The 25,627-nt window shown below is 37.5% G+C and overlaps 2 protein-coding genes across 2 annotated transcripts; one reads left to right on the top strand and one right to left on the bottom strand.

The window, feature by feature from the left end:
- Positions 1-1,913: 1,913 nt before the first annotated feature.
- and3 (actinodin3) lies at positions 1,914-5,658 on the bottom strand. The gene is made up of 4 exons (XM_079805436.1): positions 3,850-5,658; positions 3,731-3,772; positions 3,461-3,615; positions 1,914-2,730 (listed from the first exon to the last, which is right to left on the bottom strand). Exon 4 carries the CDS (start codon positions 2,704-2,706, stop codon positions 2,104-2,106), a length of 603 nt encoding a protein of 200 aa, XP_079661562.1. The 5' UTR covers positions 2,707-2,730; positions 3,461-3,615; positions 3,731-3,772; positions 3,850-5,658; the 3' UTR covers positions 1,914-2,103.
- A 9,641-nt stretch (positions 5,659-15,299) lies between these two features.
- On the top strand, positions 15,300-24,284 carry ap4m1 (adaptor related protein complex 4 subunit mu 1). The gene is made up of 15 exons (XM_079804393.1): positions 15,300-15,539; positions 16,458-16,543; positions 16,626-16,732; positions 16,840-16,936; positions 17,034-17,144; positions 19,974-20,054; positions 20,149-20,211; positions 20,307-20,373; positions 20,466-20,519; positions 22,662-22,768; positions 22,849-22,940; positions 23,204-23,248; positions 23,375-23,425; positions 23,516-23,633; positions 23,709-24,284. Exons 1-15 carry the CDS (start codon positions 15,482-15,484, stop codon positions 23,898-23,900), a joined length of 1,329 nt encoding a protein of 442 aa, XP_079660519.1. The 5' UTR covers positions 15,300-15,481; the 3' UTR covers positions 23,901-24,284.
- Positions 24,285-25,627: the final 1,343 nt, after the last annotated feature.

Genomic DNA, 25,627 nt, shown 5'->3' with positions numbered 1-25,627 from the left:
GCTTTATCTCACTTCTTGAGAGTAATGATTCACTCAGCTTCGGCCTGTGTGCCACTTCAATGGCGAACGCCCACAGCCCGTCAGCCCCTCCTCCCCACTCGTGTCAACTGTTCATTTTTAATTAAATAAACGCACATTTTAGTGTTTGTATCAAATCATTTTGATGTAAATTTGAAATACTCTGTATATAGGCATTTATTTAACGGGTACACGTACCTATTTGCGAATGAATAGCGAAAATACCATCGATTTTAAAATCTACCAATGGGATCGCAGGAAACACCGGCATGTTAATGAGAGCGGAAAGAAACATAATTTAACATCTGTAGTTTACCTTTTAAAACTCATAAAAAAAACATTTATCTTGTAATACTCATTACATTTATGACACAACACTTGATTTGTACTTTGAATCCGTTAACTGAGATAGAATCACAACCATGATTGAAAAGCCATGCTTGGTTTATAAAACCCTCCCGAGGCCAGAAGCTCAGTACATCGGTTTGGTATATCCTTACCTGTTACCTTAAATATAAGGTTTCAGTACATGATGATTGGATTCTATGAATACGTGATTATTCTCCGTATTTATTTTGGGAGTAACGACCCCTTAATGAATCCTGTCTGATCCTTGATTTTTTTAAAATAAAGTGTAAATTAGAAATATATCTCATATTTATAATTATATTATATTAATTAGACGTACTGTGATTTGTTAGTTTTGTGGTAATCTGATCCAGTCAGGAATACGTGACAGTTTTAGATGACATTTTTTGTGTCTTGATTTAAGTATGTGTATCTGTTTAAATTGTTCTTAATGTGTTCTATTTTATTTAACAATTGTGTTTTAATTTTAAATTTGTGTTGTTTGTAGTGCGCAGGCGTGGAGACGAGGTGGCCGAGTGGTTAAGGCGATGGACTGCTAATCCATTGTGCTCTGCACGCGTGGGTTCGAATCCCATCCTCGTCGAATTGTTTTCAGGAAGTTGTCGTGCTACGTGTAAACATTATCCGGTAATCCAAAATGCAAAGTGACAATGTCTACCATCTACCAGTTTCCAAGGTTTGTCCTGCTTATATGAAAGGTACAAAGGATTGTGGGAAATGTACTTTGCTTTACACAGGAAATACGAATGCCCCTCTGGTAACCTAGATGCATTTTTCATTAATGAAACCCGAATGCATATCTAAAACAGGTGATCATTATGTGTTTTCAAAAAACCACCTTATATGGACGTGCTCGTAGGCGCCGTGGCTTAGTTGGTTAAAGCGCCTGTCTAGTAAACAGGAGATCCTGGGTTCGAATCCCAGCGGTGCCTTTTGAATTTCGCAAATCGTGTTTATTGTACAAGTTTGCTCAATAAGTAACTAGACCAATAATGCGTTTGTTGAGAACTCAAGAAACATTTGGATTTTGTGAAAAGTTGACCAGTTAAAAATATATATGTACAAAAAACATGTAAAACGAGACAAAGCTGTGCCACAGTTGGAAGCCTGTGCTCTTCAACGTGTAATGTTAAAAGATTTAGGATATCTTCCTAAGTTTTGAAAACATATTTGGCAGCGGTGGGATTCGAACCCACGCCTCCAGAGAGACTGGAGCCTAAATCCAGCGCCTTAGACCGCTCGGCCACGCTACCCTGTGCGACCATCAGGAAAATGGTTTACAAATGGATACACTATTCTACTTCCTGATCCTTGTTATCAGTTTACGAATGAATGATGTGTTTTGAAAGACGAAAGGATTTGTTTTTCTATAAACGTTTCCTCTCCATGACCTGATGGTGTCAGTATGCCCATATACTTTCTTTTAGGCTTAAATAGCCTACATATGAAACAAATAGACAAAACGTCAAAATATAACATTAATTAAATACATTTTATGATGTCAATAAAAGACGTGAGCATGCACAAACGGTGTCCATATCCTTTATTCTGGCCTCCATATTTGATTTATTTAAAGAATTTAAATCTAACATTAACTAGCCAACATATTATACGGTCATGGTTTACTTTATGTTACAAATTATACATCAATTTGGTTAAAACACATGAATGTAAGGGTAAATTATTGAATGCAATTTTTTAGACTGATTTTTTTAATCAAGCTGCATGGTGGAATGGATCATACAGATCTTGATTGAAGTCATATGGATCATAGGTTGGAACTGGAGCATTTAGGATTACTTTGTTCCCCGTTTCCTTTTTTAACTTCTCAGATGGGAGCTCTGGTTGTTGTTCGATCACCTTTACTGGCCTGGGAGGACTGTCGATGAGGCAGTCAGGGTCCCAGTAGGGATCACAGTCATACTCCATTCCTTTGATAATCATTGGAGGAGGAGGTGGTGGTGGAGTGGATTTTTGTGGGGGAGGAGGAGGAGGGGCAGACGTCACTGGCTCTGGGGCAGTTTCAGGTGGAGAGGGGGGATCCTGGACAGGGCTAAGTTTACAGTTTGGGTGGTAACGTGGATCGCAAAGTACAGGCACACCACCGGCGGGCAGGTACACAATATGTGGCTTGCATTGGGGGTCTTTTGAATTACACAGGTACATGACATCCATCTTGGACACAGGTGGTAAGGTAGGGGGTGGAGGCTGGGTTGTGGGGGGAGGCGTCGACATAAGTTGAAGACCGAGGGTATTCTGGTATTTGGATGCATCAGGGCCATAGGTGAGCTCCAGATGTCGCATCTGCTGGTAAAGCATTCGAAGTCTGTCTATCTCATAAAGCTAGAAGAGAAAAAGAGAAGGATGAACCAGAGAAAATACAGCTCCTTTGTGCATTTCAGTAGAAAATACTTCTGTTCTTACTTCTAGTGTATATTGCTGGCTGAGGCAAAAGCTTAAAGGGATAGTTCACCCCCAAAATAAAAATTCGGTCATCATTTACTCACCCTCATGTCATTATCCATAAGACTTTGGTTAATCTTTGAAAATTTAGAAGATCCAAGACTTGGATTAAACTGCTCAATTGTATGGATTCATTTTGTGACGCCTTAGGATCTTCTAAGCTTTGGTTACCTAGACTTTCAAAGAATGGACAGAAACCTTTTATATTTTATCCAAAATATTTTTTTTTTTCGATTCGAAGACTAACCAGAATCTTATGTGTTTGGAATGACACGAGGGTGAGTAAATGATGACCAAATTTTCATGACCGTTATGTTACATAATTTGTTACATAAAGTTAATGTTAGATTTAAATTTTTGAGTGAACTATCTCTTGAACTGAAGTATAGCTTAAAAAATAAAATAGTTATCAGATTCATAATTTGAGGAACAATTATTAATATTTCACTAAATGAATATATCACTGTACTTATTACATTTAGACCAGTTTATTTAATAATAGTCATCCTTCATTTGATCAAGAACAGCTATTTATTACTAATACTAGTAGGGAAAAAAGTATAATAGGTTAAAACATTTTTAAACAAAGCATATATAATGTTTTTCTTACCCCTTCAGTGTGGCCAATACTGCTGTAGTAACGATAGTAGGACTGAAAGTCTGGATTTTTGCGATGCCAGTTGGGGTCAGCGCTTCTCCTCAGACGTGCATGTGCCAGAAAATCATGAGCCTGATCAGAGTCAATGCTGACGGCTGGATTAGATGCTGCAAGAGAAATTAGTTGTAATGCATAATTAAAATAGCTATTATGATGGAATAGTCTAAGTTTCACATGCAAAAGTGAAGGCACTAAATGTTATTTGAGATATTTCAGTCTTACCTTTGTCCTTGGAGACTTTTGCTAGAGATGTTGCCTGCGACACTGCAAAATTATTTCAAATGATATTTAAGCTGACTATGAATTTCTTGAAGAAAGGTTTTGGATATAAATAATCATACCTGGCAGAATTAATAAACAGTGCAGAGCCCCAAGAAGGCACAGCAGATATGTCACCTGAAAACAGTTTTTTTTTTGTTATTATTATTAACAATCATATTTGTACCATACAAATATTGAAAAAGAGCTACAACATTTCCTCAACTGATTAGTCTGATACGTTGAAATTTACTATTCAATATTAAAATCAAAACATTAACTACATATTTGGCACTGCTAGATGAAAATTAAGATGACGGTTTATACGTCTAAGGATATACGGCAAAGAAAACTGAAAGCCACATAAAATCACTCACCTTCTGTCTCATCTTTGCTCTGTTCAGATGTGAGAATTTCAAATGGCGAAGCCTTTAAATACTGGACTCAATACCAGCAATTGCATCCTTGCATTTCATTGGCTGTGGAGATCAAGAAGCCCCTCCCTCCTGTCTTACCACCCGATCATTTTTACACACGCTTTAAAATCATTTAAAACAAAAAATAATAAAAGCTCAACTGAAACTAATGGTCAAAAACTTGTAAAACGTATATTGAGTGTGTTCCCTAATGAGTAGCTTTTACAGTTTCAGTTACCTAAATAGGTTTTACCAGTAAGGTTTTACAGAAACTAGTTACAACACATACATCTGATCTCATGGTATAAATCACACCATTAAGGGATCTATTATGTATATGACATGTTGTAAATCTGATCCCTCAGGCGTGTTTTTGGTACAGAGTCGAGAAGTCATTGCTTCAGCACTACATAGTTTCAACATCTCCGATGTCTGGTTTGAAAAATAACTCAGATGCGTGTGTTCAGGTGATGATAACATAAGCACCCCTGTCTTTAGAGACGGCGCACAAAATTAAACCTTTACTCCAACAGAAACAGATGCTCTAATTTTGGACTCGAGAACAAAAAATACCTCTTGAACCAAATCTCCTGAGCTTTTACACTCATGATTTAAAGAGTATGTCAAGGTTATGTTAAGGAAATGGCTATGGCTATGTTTTTGCATTTAATGCACTTTTTTATTTTTTGCATAATTTATTATGTCGCACATGTGGCGGCAGGGGAGAAGAAGGATCAGAACACTTGTAGGCGGAGAAAACGAGTGAGCAGTTTTCCAAACAGGTGTGATCGAACAGAGCTGGAATCTGAGATATGCAGGAAAAACAGAGGGCAGCTGATGATAATGATCAAATAACAGCAGGACTCAACATCAAGGTGTTATTGCACAGGTCCCGTTCAGCCTCTGTTCACTCTCATCCTCATGAGAAATAATGACAAATGATCCTGTCAGGTAGTAAACCCTAGTGTTATAGTACTCGAGACCAGTCTTACGACCATTTTTTGAAAGTCTTGTCTCGGTCTTGACCACATTTGTACTTGGTCTTGTCTCTCAGACTTGGAGGATTTTGTTTCAAGACCGGTCAAGACCACAACTGCTGGTATATTACTAAATTGCTGGTGCATTTATTTATTAACATCATTAATGTGATTGGATGTAAAACTTACTGCTTCAGATACAATCAATAACTTATTTCTAATTTGATTTTATCTATTGTGCTGGTTCAGAAATTAATGAGGGATTGTGTACAAAAAAGTCATCAAAATTAATAGATAAATTAAAATATGTTTTTGCAAAAAAAAAGTACTTGTATGAGATCAGGGCCCGTATTTATTAAAGCTACAATGTGTAACTTTTTTAGTTTATTCTTAGCTAAAAACACTTAGTTCTTTCAAAAATATATGTGCTCATTAATGTATATTTACTTCTTTCAAGTAATAAAGTATTCTCGTAAGTTTATAATATGCCATTTAAAATACATACGGGTAGGGGTTCGAATGCAGGTCGCCATGTTGCCCCTCCATCTTGAAAGTACATTAGCCAAAGAAGGACCCGTAAATTCAAGCTTCGCCTTTCGCGTTTTAACACTCGATGGCACTGTAACAAAATTCTCTGCCTCGCGCATGTGCGCGTCAACTTGTTCAGACTTGTCTGGTGCATGTGCAGAGAGTTTTCATCTCAGCAACGTCCAGTAACAGAGTTATACAGAGTTTTCCTGGCTTGTTTATTCCTCAAAAGTCTGTTTTTCCTTGTGTGGTATTTCTGTGCGTTAAAGGGGGGGTGAAATGCTGTTTCATGCATACTGATCTTTTTGCACTGTTAAAGACTTGGATTCCCATTAGGCTTGCTACGATAGTCGGTGTTGCCGGTGTTACCGGTGTCCAGACTCAACACCGGTTACATCACTTGCCCACCGTGGCACCGCCCACCGTCTTTTTGATTTTTTTATAGTAATAAAATAATTTAATTCAGTAAGAGAACAGACAATACAAATAAAAACTGAACGTATCTGCTTAATAAAGCAGGATCCGACCGTGGGTTTCGGCAGCGGCAGGAGTCATTCATCAGATTTAAGAGTGAGGAGCTGACTGAGATGATCGCGGAAGATTTGGTTTCACAGCGAAACGTAAAAGCGCCTATTTAAGGGAGTTTGTCATTTGTTTTGTTGTTGTGTTTTTCATTAAAAATAATAGGCTAATGAACCCACAATTCAAGCAACCCGCAGCTGAATTGGCGCTAATTCAAAACCGAAAGTACAATGTGCACGGCCGTACAGAGCGCGCATTGTTTACTTTCGCCTGGCTCCGCAGTGAGAGCCTCCGCTACGCTGACTGCGCGCATTTATTTTTGCCGCGCGCACCCTCGCGCTCGTGCGGGCGCGTCGAGTATAAACGAGGCTTTACGGACGAACTGTTATTCATTCATGGCGTGCATCTCAATCATAGACTGATAAATGCTTGATCAGTGCCCTGACTACTGAACTAGGGAACTGATTGAGACGCGCCCATGGCCTCACAGAGCGCGCATTTACAGACGAGCTGTCATTCACGGTGTGTGCGCACTGGCGCGTTTTCAGTTCAGAGCGGTCGTGTATGTTACTTTCGGTTAGATAGAATTAGTGATTTAAAAGCCTCCGCCGGTGATACCGGTATTACCGGTGTTGTCACACATCAATTAACCGGTGGGAAAATTTCCTCACCGTCACATCCCTAATTCCCATGCTAAACATGGACACAGTTTCAAAAGCTAAGGTGGACGTTTGATGGGAGTATTTCTTTGCCAAAATTAGTACTTCCTGTTAGTCATAAATTTCGGAAAGTTTTTTTCGATCATGGGTCCGCTTGACGTCAACAGGGCGGAATTTCCTTGTATGGGCCGTACGGACAATTCTACCGGAAGAGCGCGCGCGAGAGAGAGAGAGAGAGAGAGAGAGAGAGAGAGCGTGAAAGCAATAGGCTACGCCCATCAAAGCGCTGGCTCGTACAGCCGGATCAGCAACTGAGTTGCGCAAATATATATGTCTGTTCCCTGCATTTCGGTGCCGATTGTTTTATAAACAAGGCCCAGTTCGACGACGGATTTTCAGATCGCCTAATACTGAAGGATGGAGCGGTCCCAACGATAAAGGTCCCAACGTTGGAACCGCAGGTTTGACTGCTTCAAATGTCTGTTTTTGCCTATGCCCATCAAGTAGCCCAAACATGATCACGTATTGATCAATGGAGCATGCGATGTATAGTGTGTACATTTGTTTAGCTGGCCACTATATGTGTATGTTTGTGTATTGTAAAAGCACTCCAAACAACAATACACAAAGAGTGGAGAAATATGTTGAACTAAATAAGCGCGCTTCTTCATTCAAATGCGCTACTATTCCATGTCTTTCTATGTAAACACTAGCCTGACGCGCAAAACCAGTCCGCTTACTACAAATCATGTCTACACAAACCACGCGTAAACACACACACACACACACACACACACACACATTGTAACACTCGCGCTTGACATGGTGTTCTAAATAACACAAGCCGCTAAGCATATTATATAGTTAGTGTAACTTATACCACATAGTCGACGTCCTGCTCTAGTCGTGTTTGCTGCTGCTCCTGTTCAACTTCAGCCTCTGGGTCTGATTCCGGATCATAGATGTATGGCTGTATCTGATTAAAAGCCATTTTTTATGTTGAATAAAGTTTTTCCCCGCTTTTAGGGATGACGCAGCTTTCAGACGCACTCAACACAGTAACAGCGGCGCGCGCTCGACATTCTTTAGCTCCGCCCACACGATACGCCCCCAGCCGCACGGCTTTTTTCGGAAAGACTCGGAACAGCGCATCTTTCTTTTATAATTATAATAAAAATAAAGACTTTTCGGAGATATGCAGGATGCAATGCTACTCTATAGGTACTCAAGATTGACATGAGACTGACTGAAACTGAGTGTTCCCCCCCCCCTTTAATAACTCCGTAAGTAATAATAGTTATTGTCATTGTAGATGTGTTTCAGAGTGTGTCATCGCGTAATTCAGTTGATGTCACCTCAGAAGTATTTTTGTGTCAACATACAATAGTGTAATGCTCACCTATTTGAATAATCATTCAATTATTTTGTTATCAACAATGTTTATTCGTTTATAGAAAATATTTGCTTGAAATGTATGTTGATGGAAATATGTATCAGGTCTGATCGGCATATTAACACTTGTTATACAGAGCGCACTGCAGTGCTAACGTTAAAGCGCCGCACACACTTTTGTAACCCGACACCGCTTGTTAGCAGCGGCAGCGGCAGCTCCGCTCTAGGGCTGCAACGACGCGTCGACGTCGTCTAGAATCTCTTCTGTTCCATTCTCGTTCTAGAATGGAACAGAAGATCTAGAATAATGGCAGCTTCTGCACCCGGGCATAGTGAAAATGATCATTTATCATATAAAGCCAGACCGCGACATTCAAAAGTGTGGGAGTACTTTAAACAGAAGCCGAATAAAACTGTGCTTTGTTCGCTCTGTAACGCCGGTTTCACACTGCACGCGGTGGCAGAGCAGAAGCTGTGCGCGTGGAGAGCGGGAGCTTTCACACTGCAGTCAGAGTTGCCAAGTCTGCTTTTTTCCGCGGAATTGGGCTACTTCTACACTGTTGCCGCGGGCTGTATCTCCTGTCCGCGGGTTGAAGCAAAAAAACACACATATTTATCCCCCCGAACGCGATGTTTACCAGAGAACCTCCCCGAAACGCGATTGGGCTTGTTTTGGGCTAGTTTTGAGTAACGAATGGGTGGGGTTTGTTGTGTAAACCTGGCAACCCTGCTGCCATACCAGTGTTCTCTCGCGCAGCTGAACCGTGGCGCGTGTATTGCAACAGACGGTCACATTTTCCTGTTTTCTTCTCCGACCCCAGTACGTCTCGTGCTTTTATTTATTATGGGCTGCATATATCTCCTGTTAATGCGACCTGGTTCCGCTCTGTCCCAAACACATATGCATAATAACTTGTTGTATATAGGTAGTTTACATGATTAAAGTAACATTAAAGTTAAGATATGCCTCTAGCTTTAATCATTTAATCATTTAATCATTTGTCTTTGAAGTTTGGGCAAAAACTTCTGGCAGCTTTAGTCGTTGTTTATGCACATGTATCTTCAAAATAGACGACTAGTTATACATTAACACAATGCTGAAAGCTCCTGTATGTGAACCTTTTGCAGATAAATACAAGTGCATTTTCGTTTACTATTGACACAAATCAATAAGTAAATCATACTCACCTACTATAGTAAACAACTTTTCCTAATTAGGCCTACTCTGTATACATTTTATGATGAATAGTATCATTATATATTATGTTTAAAAAGCTTCTTTTGTTCATATATTTCATTATAAAATGGCATACTATGTACACTACCCTTCCTGAAATACAATTAATATTGTCATCATTCATTGATTTCATGTTAAAATAATATACAAATTCACTACCCTCTTTGAAATACAATAATCAGTAAAAAAAGAATAATAAGATTAATCTGGGAAAAATAATCGTTAGATTAGTCGACTAATCGAAAAAATAATCGTTAGATTAGTCGACAGAAAAAATAATCGTTAGTTGCAGCTCTACTCCGCTCCTTTTAATGCAGCTGCATTTAGCGCCTATATATGGTACAATAAGCTCTGGTTTACGGTTACATTATACAAATGTAACTTATAAGTATAGTTATACAGTTCTTAACTGTGTATCTTCTGTTATGTCATTATCATGTATATTTACCATCCTTATTTGTTCTCTCACAGAAACCACATTTATGTACATATCCACGCAAACCTGTTTATGCCTTGCAATTGGATGACTGAATAAACATTACTATCATCAAAGTTCACTCTGGATTATCTGCAGTTCTTTCTAGCCGAATAATTAGGCCAGTTGAGTTCCAACCATCCCACTGCGCACAGAATATCCCACAGGCACCGTGTCGAATGTGGACGAACTGGAAGCCATGTTAATCTTGGACTAAATCGGCCACCATAGGAGTTAAAACGAAATGGGAATTGAGAGGAACAGAAACTAAAATTCACTGGATGGTCATATACCGTTTCACCGCTAGATGGGGGAAAATATCACACAGTGTAGCTTTAAGCTTCTCAAAGTGCTGAGAATTCATGAAATGTACTCCTACTTTAAGTATAAAAGCAAGTTATCAAATTTCTTAAAGCTAAGAATCGCTCTTACTCTCCCAGTTACTTAAATAAACACTCCACTTTTTTTGAAAATAGGCTCATTTTATAAGTCCCCTAGAGTTAAATAGATGAGTTTTACCGTTTTTGAATCCATTCAGCCGATCTTTGTATCTGGCGGTAGCACTTTTAGCATAGCTTAGCATACATCATTGATTCTAAACAGTCCATTAGCATCTCATTCAAAAAATGACCAAAGACACTTTCAATATTTTTCCTATTTAAAACTTGACTCTTCTACAGTTACATCTTGTGCTAAGACAAACTGAAAATGAAAAGTTGCGATTTTCTACACCTATATGGCTAGGAACTATACTTCTCATTCCTAATAGTCGCGGATCTTCGCGGCCGTACCATGGCTGCAGCGGCACAATGATTTGTTGGTATTCTGTGAAACATGGTGCTAGTATACACCTTCGACTTACTATCACAAAGCCCTTTACAACACAGAACCATGGCTAATCACACAGGTAAATCCACAACACAATTTGTCGGCTGCAAGCCTGAAACTTTCTCTGCAACTACACAAACTTAGTGCCGGTCACATTGAAAGTTACCTAGCTGGGGCTACTTTCAGGCGCTGTGTAATATCATTGCGCTGCTGCAGCCATGGTACGGCCGCGAAGATCCGCGACTATTACACAGGAATGAGAAAGTATTTCCTAGCTATATAGGTGTAGAAAATCGCAACTTTTCATTTTCAGTTGGTCTTAGCACACGATGTAACTGTAGAAGAGTCAAGTTTTAAATAGGAAAAATATTGAAAGTGTCTTTGGTCATTTTTTGAATGAGATGCTAATGAACTGATCAGAATCAATCATGTATGCCAAGCTATGCTAAAAGTGCTACCACCAGATACAAAGATCGGCTGAATGGATTCAAAAACGGTATAACTCAACTATTTAACTCTGGACTTGTAAAATGAGCCTATTTTTTTTTTTTTTTAAGTGGAGTGTTCCTTTAAGACAGCTCGAGAGGTCTCTCAAGTGGTTAGGAGTTGCCAGTAGGGGCTTGTGATGGCACTGATGAGACAGAGACGTGCGCACATTTTTCAGGAGAGGAAGGACAAATGTTTTTGAAATATTTGACGACGAGCGGTTAATCAAACAGTATCGTTTGGACTGAGGAAGCATCATCTTTTTCAGCGCTGGTTAATGTTGCTATTTATAAAAAAAGATTCCGCTGTGCGAAAAATTCGGCAAGCAGTAGCGCTTCTTCCTCCAACCAATTCTGTATTCTTTTGGATTATATCATAAAATCTAGCCTATATATGGGCAGGTCAGTTAACTGCACACCGGTTTAAAAATTTTAATTTGTAAGACATGGTGGAAAGCGTGTTTATCTTTCATTTCCAATGTGAATGTAGCATAATGTATTCTCTTGAAAATTCTTTATTGTGTGTTGAATGCACTCAAGAAAATAGCTTGTAGGTCTAACTTTATACAATTAGGACACCTATTTCCACACAGTTGAACTGATTTATTTAAACTTAAACTGGGTTAATTGCACTGATGAGTAAAACACCAATTTCATTTGACGAATTCTGTGAATGACTAAATGTAAATGTGAATGTTTCCTGAACATAATTCACTCTTGGGGCCCTGTCCCAAATGGCACCCATGGTCCTCCTCTGAGTCCGCACTTTCACAACGTAATGCCGCTTTGACTGCCGGGAAGAAGTCCGCTGTGTAACCCACACCAGTGCGGGCTCGGCAGAAGTGCTCATTGAGGGCGCATATAGGCCTCAAAGAGGGCGCTCGTGAGCACCCTTCTGAGACCTAAAATGACAAATGGGACACCCTGCCTGCGGTCTCATGGACTTAACGGACACGCAGCGGCCATTGTAAGTCCACAAGACCGAAAGTGCACATGAAGTGTGCCATTTGGGACAGGGCCTATGTCGTTATCCAAAATCCTGTTTGTGGCACAGCAAGTGCCGTGAATCATCTCTAAGACTGACACATAAAATTTAGTCCTACACTTCACTTAAATTATGACTGAGATGCTTGATAACTAATTTTTAATTACAGCTTTGAACCAAGAATTTTTTTACTCTTAAGTCAAATCTTCAGTGGAGGAATGTAACAAAGTACAAATACTTCGTTACTTTACCTAAGTACATTTTTCACGTATCTGTACTTTACATAAGTAGAATCAATAGTGCATCCTTTTGACTTTTACTTCGTTACATTTTGCAGCAATTATTATACTTTCTATTCTACTAACGTTACATTTCTACAACGTTCCGTTACATTTTCTGATCAGTTCACTTTCAGGGCTCGACATTAACGCTTGTCCTCTTGTCGAGAATAATATATAATGTAATGAACTGACGGTAACAAGGTTGCGCTGTTGAGGCTCGCGCAGCCTCATGAGGAGAAATCACAACAAACAGCGCCGCTCACATATATGATGTCTATGGCCGCTCAGTGCTCACTGCTCACACAGAGAAACTCAGTCACATACTGCAGTAACGATTCATTATGTGGAGTTTTTTATATTTATAACACATAATACAGTTAAAAACATCAAACGACCAAGAGTGCTGTTTTCCTGAATACCATCACGACTGAAAATGTGTCACTGATTTCATATGACACTGACAGTTTCATAAACAATGAATTAACAAAAAGTAACTTACATTTTAGTGCAATATTGACTGTTTTTGTTCGATTTCAGCAGCGAAAATAGTTCCAAACAGCAGAACCATAACACATCTCACACAACAGAGCGTTACTGAATGATTCAGCGTTTTGAATTAATCGGTTGAATCAAAGATTCAATGACCAATTCGTAAACGACTGCCTCTTTCCAGAACGAATCAGCCGTTTGAACGAATCGACTCAATGATTCACTCATTAAGACCTGCCGCCATCTACTGGCAGTTTAGTTTCATGTCATTCTTCCCAACATTTCTTATTTGTATTAAAAAAAAATATTTAAAACAATCTCATAACATTATTTAATGCAGTTTTAATTTTTCAGTGTAAATTATATAATTTGATTGGTAACACAGCCTTATAGTGTCTTATTCTAATTTAATTTATTGATCAAATTTAAAGGGTTAGTTCACCCAAAAATGAAAATTCTGTCATTAATTACTCATGTCGTTCGACACCCGTAAGACCTCCGTTCATCTTCGGAATACAAATTAAGATATTTTTGTTGAAAGCTGATGGCTGAGAAAGGCTTCAAATAGGCCTCCATTGGCATTCAGTACATTTACACTCCCAAGACCCATAAAAGGCACTTAAAACGTCGTTACAAAGTCCATCTCACCACAGTGACTCTACAATAATTTTACGATGCGACGACAATATTTTTTGTGCGGAAAAAAAAATCAAAATAACACCTTTATCCAACTTGTTCTTGTCTTCCGTGTGTGCCTCCACGACGCATGCGCGAGAATATGACGCATATACGGCGTTCGGACACATGACCCAGAAGCGATTTGTTTACAAGCAGAGGAAGATGCGCGTATCTAAGCTGTTGAATTCTACATTGATCGTGCTTTAGGTCTCGGCGTAGTTCTCAAAATGCACCATTGCACCTGAGAAATGACTTATTTTTGAATCAATAAATATAATTAGAATAATAAACTATAAAGAGCTGTTACCAATCAAATTAAATCATTAACAACAACATCTTTGCTCTGCAGAGGTGGTACAGAAGATGCATTGGTAAATTACAAATGCATAAATAATGTTTATTGAATAACATTTATTGAATGTTTGTATAAAAGCAGTATCATGTTTGTAGTCATGCTCAAATGTGTGAAAACGTCTCTTGCTTTTTTGATATTGCTTAATTATAATATGTTATATAAAAATCCAGGGCTCGTATTTATCAAGCCTCTTATAATTACTCACAAGAACAATAATAAGAATTGCAGTGGTGGAGGAAGTACTGAATCTCAGTACTTAAGTAAAAGTACAAATACCCAGAGATATAGGCCTATTTACTTTAGTAAAAGTAGAAGTACCACAATGACAACCCTACTTAAGTAAAAAGTACCGGATTTTAAATGTACTTTAAGTATTAAAAGTAAAAGTACTTGCATAACAATTTATTCTCTTAATGTCTATATTCTAATAATAATAATAAAACAGTATGGGCTGTGGCGTTTTAATTAAGTTAGTTTTGGGTTAATGTAATTGTGCTTACCATCTGTGGCCCAGTTTACATTTTGACTTACAATTCTGGTTAAATATCATTATTCTGAAGCAATATTCGCACCGTAGTGTTCAGAGATCAGCTTTGACGTATTTAAATCAGCATATTTATGATATTTTTACCTTTTATAAAGGGCATTTCCCCCCCTAATCCTATTAAATATAGGGTATGCTTCAGGTTTCCTTTTACATTCTTAAAGGGTTAAGGAGTGCTGGTTTGGTCTTGGTCTCAACTCCTCAAAGTCTTGGTCTCAACACACATTGGTCTTAACTTGGTCTCGAATTAGGTAGTCCCCTGACTACAACACTACTAAACCCATATTCACCCATTTATTGCAGTCAACCATGACTCATGTCTCAAAAGCAAGTTTCAGATTTCAGTTCTAAACATTTTATCTGAAGACAAAAGTAATCAACATTTATAACACTACTGACTGAGTGAGAACATTGAGTAAGTAGCTAAGTCATCTTTTAGTGTGTTTTGTGATTACCTGATTGACTGCTCATTCACCTATTAATCATTGTATGCCACACAGACTTCAGAACCCCCCCTTTACATCAAAATACATTTATGAAAAAGATAAAAGAACTTTAAATCATACTTTACATTTATTTCCTGTTAATGTGGATACTGTTTTGAGAGTAGCTTAGGCTAGGCGCCGTTTGCCGAGGAGCAGTTCATATTCCAGCTCAGTAGATGGCAATAAACGTTACTGTCAGTACGTGAGAGAGTTCACGAAGAAGGACAAACCGGCTGTTTACAGTCATGAAGGTAGCCGTAATGAAACTTTTAAGCAGTTAAACGGGTTTATTTTGTCATATTTCAGAATACAAATGATGGCGGAAGAGAAAGTAGAGTGATTTTTAATGATATGAAAGGAATCGTGTGTGTTGAAGAGAATGATCAGTCAAATTTTCATCTTGTCATCAAAGGGGGATCATCTCATATATAAAGACTGTATCCTTACAACTGGCTTACAAATTAATTTGTGAGATATAATGTGTTTACATTACAGGTCAAACGTTTGGAATAATTTGTTTGAATGTTTTTGAAACGAGTGTCTGTTCACCTAGGCATTAATTTGATACAGTAATATTGTGCAATATTATTACAATTTAAAATATATGTTTGAATATATTTAAAATGTAACTTATTCCTGTGATGTCAAAGCTGAATTTTATCAGCATCATTACTCCAGGCTACAGTGTCAAGTGATCCTTAACAATCATTCTAATATGCTGATTTGCTGCTTAATTATTATCAGATATTATTGGTGCTTGATTATTAATAATGGTTCTTGTTATTAAACATGTTGTTATTGAACATTTTAAATAGAAATCTGTGACATTTTTAAGGTCTCTTTTGATTCATTTAATGCGTCTTTGCTGAATAAAAGTATGAATTAATCTGTAAAAAAAATCAAACTTACACCAAACTTTTGGATGGTACACATTCATCACAAAAATATTAAGCAAAACAACTGTTTTCAACATTGATAATAATAATACATGTTTATTGAGCAGCAAATCAGCATATTAGAATGATTTCTGAAGGATCATGTGACACTAAAGACTGGTGTAATGATGCTGAAAATTCAGCTTTGCCACCACAGGGATTTTAAAATATGTTAAAAAAAAGAAAATGACTATATTATTCTTTTGTACTATAAATTCAGCTTCGGTGATCATAAGACACTTTTATCAAAAACATTAAAATATCTTAATTATTAGAATTATTTGAATGGTAGTGTGTATCTTTCTGGTTGGTACAAAAATCACATTATAATAAAGTGCTTTAGTGCCTTTAGTGCTTGTAAGAATCATATGACACAAACTAACTTTCTACTTATTAGTTTTTCTTAATCCTGTGTGTCAGTCCGAGGAGAGGCCAGTAAAGACTCCATCAATGTATTCTATGAGATGGTCACAGCTCTTAGTGGGGATCAGCCTCCGGTTGTCATGGTAACTTAATGTGTTCATCCGGTGTCTTGAAAATAGATGAATTGTATTAACTATGTACTTACAGTTGTTTATCTTGTTGCAGACACACAAAGATCATCATTTCATCCACGTAAGGCAGGTCGGGCTTTACTGGGTGGCGTCCACCAAGACAAACCCATCCCCCTTCACCATAATTGAGTTCCTCAACAGGTTAACAAATCTTTATTTGATCAGTTATGCCATATTATTTTATTATTACAGTTATTTGTTACCTGTGTAGATGGCAAGATGATAAGCAACTGTTTTATGTCCCACAGATTAGCAGCTCTTACAAAGGACTACTGTGGCAGTTTGTCAGAGAAATCAGTGCGGATGAATTTTGCTCTAATTTATGAGCTGCTGGATGAGATGGTGGTAAATGTTCTCACTCTTTCCTTTTTATTATCACACCAAACAAATATGTCTTAAAAGCACACTGACTATATCCTTCCTCTATGTCTGTGATCATCAGGACTTTGGATACATTCAAACGACCTCAACAGACATACTGAAAAATTTCATCCAGACAGAAGCTGTGTCATCCAAACCCTTCAGTCTCTTTGACCTCAGCAATGTTGGTTTGGTAAGTTATTGTTGTGTTATTATGGTCTTATTGGCATTTTGCTAATTTTATTTTTTTCTCTTACATGTTTTATTTCTAAATATATTAGTGGGTTTTTGTTTTTGACAATATAATAGTTTATCTATTTTAAAGCAGTGGTTCCTTACTTTTATTTAGAAACCAGGAGTGACAATATATTATAAATAATTAAATAATTATAAATAATTAAAATCCACAGTTCCAATAACAATGTTCTTCACAAGTTACACTTTTAATTACCAATTAATTTAACTTTATTTCCTGTTTTTTTTATATTTCTGTACAAATATCAATTTCTACCCAATATATTTCAGAGCTTGACAATATGTAAAAAAATGTTTTTTTAAAGTAAAATTTTCTTTGCTTAAAATAAATTAAAGGTCCCATGGCATGAAATTTTCATTTTATGAGGTTTTTCAACATTAATATGACTTCCCCTAGCCTGAATATTGTCCCCAAGTGGATTGAAATGTTGATCGGTGTAAACCCGAGTTCCGCTGTCTTTCTCTGATTTTGAGAAAATGACAGGCCAGACTAGCCAATCCTGAAGTCGCCTGGTTTGACGTCCAAGCAGGAACGGTTACCTCCCTTTCCTCCACCCAGAGAAATCTGCTCATGGCTTGTGAACGAGTGAATGCTGGCAGTTTCTCAGTGTTTGGATGTACAAATGAAAACAGAAGTCTTTTTTCAGTTCCTTCTGATCTGTGATCACTGATCAGTGATTTCTGATGTGTAGCTAATTATTTATTATTCGTGCACACGCAGCGGCTTCTCTCTCTCCCGACAGAACGGTGTTTTCGTGTTTTCTATCTTGTGAGTCAGTGTTTTTGTACGTCCTCGTCGCGTCTATCTGTTCTAAAATGTGCATACAGTCGTTTCTGCTCAACATCAGCAGAGTAACATCTTTAGAGATAAACCTCACACGCCGAAGCTCGGGCTGCACTGACCGGTCGGCCTTCAACATCACCGACCCCCAGTACTGCATCTGGCCCACAGCGGGGGCGCCAAACGCGGCGCGAGATTAAGCAGAAGGGGGGTAAGCGTGAACATATCCGGGCTAGCCAGCCTAGACCCACAATAAACTGGATTACATTCGATTAATGCTGTTGTGTCTTTGTTTGCGCTGTGTACTCAATGCACTGACGCTTTTCATATGATAGGAACATATCTAAAAATAATGCTATAATCAACACTTACTCGTAACTCGTTCATCTCGCTGTAATGGTACTTTGCATGTGTTACAAAGTTGGTAATAATGATGAAGACGGACTCAGTGTGACTGGGACTCGTGTTTATTCAGAACTCTCAGATACACACACAATAAACTTGTGCTGACTGACAGCGCTCTCATAACTCAGTAGTTACTATAAATAACTTTGTAAGCAATCGCTGAGCTCCGTCTCTGGTACAATAGTGATGTCCGGTTCGCGAACGATCTTTCATTTGAACCGGTTCTTTTTAGTGAACCGAATCAGTTCACCAAATCGGACTGAATCGTTCTAAACGGTTCGCGTCTCCAGTCAGCGCTGATCCATAATTTACTAAAGTTACAAACTTTCTGACATGAGTGACAGCCCCTCCGACTAAAAATAAACTAATAACCTGAAGTATATGCTGTAACTACAACAGTTCACTGAACTGAGACTGACAGAACTGATGAGAAGTGAACTCAGGTCCATCCGTCTCTCTGGCAGCAGCTTGTGCCTGCTCGTGCTTCGTAGACCTCGTTAAACCACGCCCCCTCCGCTCATTTCAAATGCAAAGATGTCAGCCAATCACAACAGTGGGCGTTTTTACTGAAGTCTCACAGCAGACACGCCTCTTGAAACAGGGCATTCAGCCACAGGGCAAACATCAGTATTGAAAAAAATGCCTTTTATTTCTAAATTATGACATTTTATGATGTAAAAACCATACTAACAATATAAGTACACCTCAGGAAACATTATAAAATAATAGAAAAATGCCATGCCATGGGACCTTTAAGATATACAAAAACTAATTATGCCAAAGCATTTCTCATTTTCATTTAGTTTTACTTGAAGTACTAAAATAACATAAACAAAATAAAAATGCTATGCAGCCCCATACGCAGCAAAATGCGATGCACTGTGTATTCTGACACCTTTCTATCAGAACCAGCATTAACTTCTTGAGCAATTTGAGCTACAGTAGCTCGTCTGTTTGATTGGACCACACGGGCCAGCCTTCACTCCCCAAGTGCATCAATGAGCCTTGGTCACCCATGACCCTGTCGCTGGTTCACCACTGTTCCTTCCTTTGAAAGCTTTTGATAGATACTGACCAATGCAGACCGGGAACACCCCACAAGGGCTGAAGTTTTGGAGATGCTCTGACCCAGTCGTCTAGCCATCACAATTTGACCCTTGTCAAACCCGCTCAAATCTTTACACTTGCCCATTTTTCCTGCTACTAACACATCAAATGTTCACTTGCTGCCTAATATCCCATGATGAAGAGATAATCAGTGTTATTCACTTCACCTGTTCATAATGTTATGGCTGATCGGTGTATATAAAATGTATGTTCATGACCAAAAAAGTTATTTTATAAAAATGTTCCTGGTCTAGAAGAAATATGATTTCAGCTTAAAACTTGATTTTTAGCTGTTTTATCATTTTAAATCTTGTTTTGTCTTATTTGAATACATTTTAAGCCACCTTGGAAGTGTGCTGAGACCCATTGTGGGCCTTGGCCTCATAGTTGAGAACCACTGCTTTTTAAGTAACCATAAAACTCTTTTTAAATTTTAATGATAAGCATAAACATTTTATGTTTCATATTTTGTAGTTTGGGGCTGAGACACAACAGAGTAAAGTGGCCCCTAGTGTTGCAGCCAGTCGTCCTATAATGTCCAGTCGAGGAGAGCAGGTGGGTTTTCCAAGATTCGCCAGTTTTACATGTTATCTGTGATGATCATTGATCTTAGGAAATTAGTATGAATTTTCCCTCTCTCTGGTTACAGGGTGGAAAGAATGAGATCTTTGTGGATGTGATAGAGAGGTTGTCTGTGGTTATTGGCTCCAATGTGAGTACAACTTTAATCACTTTTTGAAATAAAACTGCAAATTGCTTTCTTCACTTAAATCGCTTATCTTTTACATTTTCGTTTTTTTTTTACAGGGAGTTTTAATGAAAGCAGATATTCAGGGTGAGATAAGAATAAAATGCTTTCTTCCAACCTGTGCAGGTGAGTTGACTACATCTTGCGGCCCATGTTAATGCAGATTGTGAAATGATCTTCCCTTCAATGATTGTATATTTCTTTTCTTCGTCCTGTAGAGATGCGGATTGGACTGAATGAAGAGTTTAGTATTGGAAAGTCCCAGCTGAAAGGTTGAGAATGCAACACTGATCAATACACACACATCACACATATCTTTCATTAAAGGTGCAGTAAGCGATTTCTGAGAAACGCTGTTAAAAGTAGGTCGGACCTAACAGCATAACACATTTGTAGCCAATCAGCAGTAAAGGGCGTGTAGTTATGAAGTAAACAATTTACAAATAATATATATATTTTTAAATATGCTCAAATTCACTCTTAAGGCTGATTTATACTTCTGCGCCGTGGGCTACCTGTTGATTTTCATTTATACTTCTGCGTCCTTGTCCACGTCGACGTGCAGTTACACATGCAGAGGGAGCATGTGTACCCCCCAGACCAATCACAGCGCTTGCAGTCCGCGTATAATTGACGCGTTGTTACATTTTTGAAGAGATCAGGGTACGCCGTAGGCTATGCGGGCAACACACAGCCTACGACGTAGCTACGGCATACACTCTACTTTTCGTCTGCCTAATTTGTAAAGATGCGAAGCGTTTCTTGTCACGTCAAATTCAGTTATGATTTGACAATATGATGTCATATTTTCAATTTAAAACTGTGAAATTTCATTAATAATGTCGAGTAGTTTGCATCACTCGATATTACCGATGGTCGCTGAACGTTTTTACCGTAAAACAGTTGTCAAATATTAAATGTTTAGCTACTTACATATTACGACGCACTCTTTCACTGCTGTAACAAAAGTGTCGCGTTGGAATTCTTCTTTGATTTGATTGGCCATCTCACTCATTCTGATAGTGACAAGCGCTGTTAGACCGCTGAGGCAGACCAACCTAAAAGTGAAACATTTTACATTTGTCATCCTAGCAACAAACAGAGCGGTGTGTAATGGAGTACAGCAGAGCAGCATCAACAATAGGGCTGGGTGTTGACACAAATTTCACAGTTTGATTCAATTTCGAATCACAAGCTTTCGATTCGATTTTCGATTCGATTTAATTCAATATCGATTATTTTAGATATATATATCAGGTACAATACATGGCCAATTTTCTCAAGGAAAACAAATCTCTGAACTAATGTTGTAAAAATGAACTGATTTGTATACATACACTTAAATTACACTAAATGATTTTTGTTTTTTATAATAATAAAGTTATAATATTAACTTTACAATTTCATAATAATATTTCTACTCCAATTAGTTTTTTTTTTATATATTTAAATATAAACATTTGGCTGTCATAAAAACTTGCCAGATTTATTACATACATGCATTAAATATTGAAGAACATTACAAATGGCAATCAATAGCATATGTAATGTGGTACATATAATTAGCAAAATCATCCTCTCTAGAGTAAATTTTTCTAGCTGACTTACGAGTTTATGGACACTGGATATGGTTTTTCTGAGGTAAATGTGACGTTACATGACATTGTTTACAAGCCATTTTACTTAAGTTACTTCTTTCTGCGGTTAAAACACTTGAGCTATTCTATGTGTCATGATACGGATTTCAGTAAGTTGTCCTGTATCTTTTAACACACTTGCAGATGCTTATTCATGTTTATTTTGCGCTGTAACTGGTATTAAGGCGGAAGTTCATGTGAGCTCCGTGCTGGCGGTTCTCTTAAGCTGAGCTACGGCAGAGCGATCTCGCGCCACCACAGCGCCAACGCGGTATTTATTTATGCTTTTGAATTTCGTAAAAAATAGACGTAATCTGAAATCTGAGACTTTGTTTCATATCAATAGTAATAAAGCACAAAGATTATTGCGATTTATTGGATGGGAGGTGCGCTACAATGTTTATTTCATTCATTAACTGAAAACAGGATGACTATCGATTCTTGTCGATATTGGGTTCTATCAGCTCCCTAGTTCAGTAGTCAGGGCACTGATCAGGACATAAGTCAATGGGCTGACTTCCTGATCAGTGCCCTGACTACTGAACTAGGAGCTGATTGAGACGCACCCATTGTTTTGTAAAAGTGAGTATCGATTAAAATTGAGAAATCGATGTATTTTACCCAGCCCTAATCAACAATATAAAATATTGGGGGGACAATTTGGCCATTTCTAATTATTCAAGGATGTTGGTCTGTTGGTCTAGGTTGGTTACGGCCCTGAAATGGCTTACTGCACCTTTAAAAGTGTGATTAAATCTGTTCACTTCTATTCTTCAGGTTATAGCTCAGCTGTGCGTGTAGATGAATGCAGATTCCACCAGGCTGTTAAACTGGATGAATTTGATACTTTCCGAATATTGAAAATTTGTCCCAGCCAAGGAGAGGTAAATTGTCAGTCCACACACAGAACTGCACTTTAGTGTAATTCCTGCATGGAAAGTTAGTGATGTTTTTTCCTCTTCAGCAAACAGTGATGCAGTATCAGCTGTGTGATGAGCTGCCGTGTGCACCGCCATTTCAGTTATTCCCCTCTGTAGAGAAGGATTATGTCAACAGGTCTGTAAACTGATTTATACATCATTTTGTCCTTTTCATACATAGTGTATTTAATATAAATTCAATATATTAAATATAAATAAATATTCAGTCATTTATTTTCATTGTGAGTTGGAGATTTAAGACAACATGAGCGACAGAAGTTGAACTGATATTATTAATAATGAATTGCTCTATTTATTGAATATTAGTGACCATGATTTTGATCTCTTGTTTGTGGTACAATCACTGTAATTATTACTTTAATAGATTTTTCTTTGCAGGGTGTTGATCTTTCTAAAACTTCGCTGTGACCTTCCTCCTAAAAGGTCAGTGGACGTGCTGCATAGTGAATATAATAAGCCATACATTAGGGTGTGAAAAATGGCATAATCATCAAATATGTAAAAAATAGCAGTTACTTTACCAGTAATGTTCTTTACTTTTTGCTGCAGTACGGCCCTTAATGTTTCCATCACCGTGCCTGTGCCTAAAGGCTCTATAAGGTCAGATTATGCATTGCATCGCCGTGATTGTTAGTGTAATTAAGTTTTATGGGCCATGTATAACCACTTATGCTTCATCATCCTGTACAGTATGTCTCAGGAGCTCAGTAGTCCTGACCAGACTGCGGAACTGCAGCCGAAGAACAAAGCCCTGCTCTGGGAGATCCCACGTTTTCCAGGAGGCGCACAGTTGTCGGCACTGTTCAAGGTGATGTCGCAATACGATTATTTGCTTGACCCAAATTGTCATCCGTCACTGATAATGTATATTCTGATCCCACAGGTGGACGTTCCTGGTCTAAGCTCTGCCTCTTTACTGGAGGTCGGCCCTGTCAGTATGTCATTCGAACTGCCCAAACAAACCTGCACGGGCCTTCAGATCCGCTTCCTCCGACTCTCTCCAACTCAGACAGGACTGTCACAACGTTGGGTTCGATATGTCACTCATTCTGACTCCTACACCATACGGATCTGACCCGACCAGATGTGACAATCTATGAAAATCTATGCATATGAACAGATATACAGGTTTGCTCCTTTTATTTTTTGATTTGAGAAAGAGTGAACCAAGAGATCTTTGGAGGTACAACAGTATTGTGTCCGGAATTGGAATTACTGTCAAAAAAGTGTTATCTCTATGAAACACTATTAATAAGATAACCCCATTTGTGTATAAATATCAAATAAATGACTTGTATTTAAAAAACGTTTGGTTTTGTTGTCGTATTTTGAATTAAATGTCATGATAATGCAGGTATAAGAGTGTATTCATGATGTTTAGAAGCTAAAAAAAGTCTCAATCGTGACATAAAAAGACAAAAATATGAGAATAAAAATTGTCATGAGTTTGTAAGTCAGCAATTTTTTGTCATTTTCTTCTCATCTCATAATTATGATTTAGCATCTCATAAATTTGACTTTTTCCCATAAATTCAATTTATGTCATAATTATGTCATAATTTCTTATTGATTTTCATTGATTATTATCAATGTTGAAAACAGTTGTGTACATTTTTTTTTAGGATTCTTTGATGTATAAAAAGTATAGTATTTATCTTAAATAGAAAGCTTTTGCAACATTGTACTACCGTTCAAAGGTTTTGGGTCAGTAAGAATTTTTTATTAATTTTTTGGGGGAAATAACTTAAAGAAATTAATACATTTATTCAGCAAGGCTCATTAAATTGATCAAAAGTGACAGTAAAAATATTCATAATGTTACAAAAGATTATATTTTTAAATAAATGCTGTTCTTTTGAACTTTCTATTCATCAAAGAATCCTGAAAAAAAATTTTTACACAACTGTTTTCAACATTGATAAAAATCATAAATGTTTCTTGAGCAGCAAATCATCATATTAGAATGATTTCTGAGGAATCATGTGACACTAAAGACTGGAGTAATGATGCCGAAAATTCAGCTTTGCATCACAGAAATAAATTACATTTTAAAATATATTCAAAGAGAAAACAATATTAAACATTTTAATAATATTTCACAATATTACTGTTTATACATATATATATATATATATATATATATATATATAAATAAATAAATAAAATAAATGCAGCCTTGGTGAGAATAAGAGACTTCTAAAAAATCTTACTGATCAAAAACTTTTAAACGGCAGTGTACTTTCACCTTTTTGTGTATTCATTAAGACTTTTATGTCTCATAATTATGACAGTATGTCGATTTCTAGTTTTTAATTTTACTTATGACTTAGTAACTTAATTATTTTGACTTATGTCAGATTCATTTTTAATGTCATAATTATGACTATGTCATCATTTTGACTTTATCGTTCTTAGTATTTCATAATTGTGACTTTTAATCTCATATTTATGATTTCCTAAAGCATGTTTTCCTTATGTGGCAGAAATGGGCTTTCATAGGTTATGGCGAAACAGTGGATGGTTTCTCTCTTCGGTTAGGCCTAAAATGCATCTCATCTGTCAAATTCCCTTATCAGTTAAACCTGTGTGTTTTGAAACCTTTGCAGTGTTCTGTGAAGCTTCTACCTTCAAGCTATAATTATAAAGCAAACAATGATTTTCCACATATGGCCCACCCAGACAATGATTGTTGAGATATAATACTGTCAGGTGTACTTCCACGTACATCATGGCCGTGACCTTTCCAACGTGATGGCGTCATACGTCGTGAAGAAAAACAACACATAAGTCACGCATTTGAGG

This window comes from Gobio gobio (assembly GCF_949357685.1).
Source record: "Gobio gobio genome assembly, chromosome: 22".
NCBI classification, from domain to species: domain Eukaryota; kingdom Metazoa; phylum Chordata; class Actinopteri; order Cypriniformes; family Gobionidae; genus Gobio; species Gobio gobio.
This window is presented reverse-complemented; position numbering and strand designations above follow the sequence as displayed.

Coding starts and splice junctions, on each gene's coding strand:
- ap4m1 (XM_079804393.1), top strand. CDS start 15,482: ATGATCAGTCAAATTTTCATCTTGTCATCAAAGGGGGATCATCTCATA. Junction 15,540..16,457: donor TCATCTCATATATAAAGACT/GTATCCTTACAA, acceptor CCTGTGTGTCAG/TCCGAGGAGAGGCCAGTAAA. Junction 23,249..23,374: donor TGTGACCTTCCTCCTAAAAG/GTCAGTGGACGT, acceptor TTTTTGCTGCAG/TACGGCCCTTAATGTTTCCA.
- and3 (XM_079805436.1), bottom strand. CDS start 2,706: ATGCTTTACCAGCAGATGCGACATCTGGAGCTCACCTATGGCCCTGAT.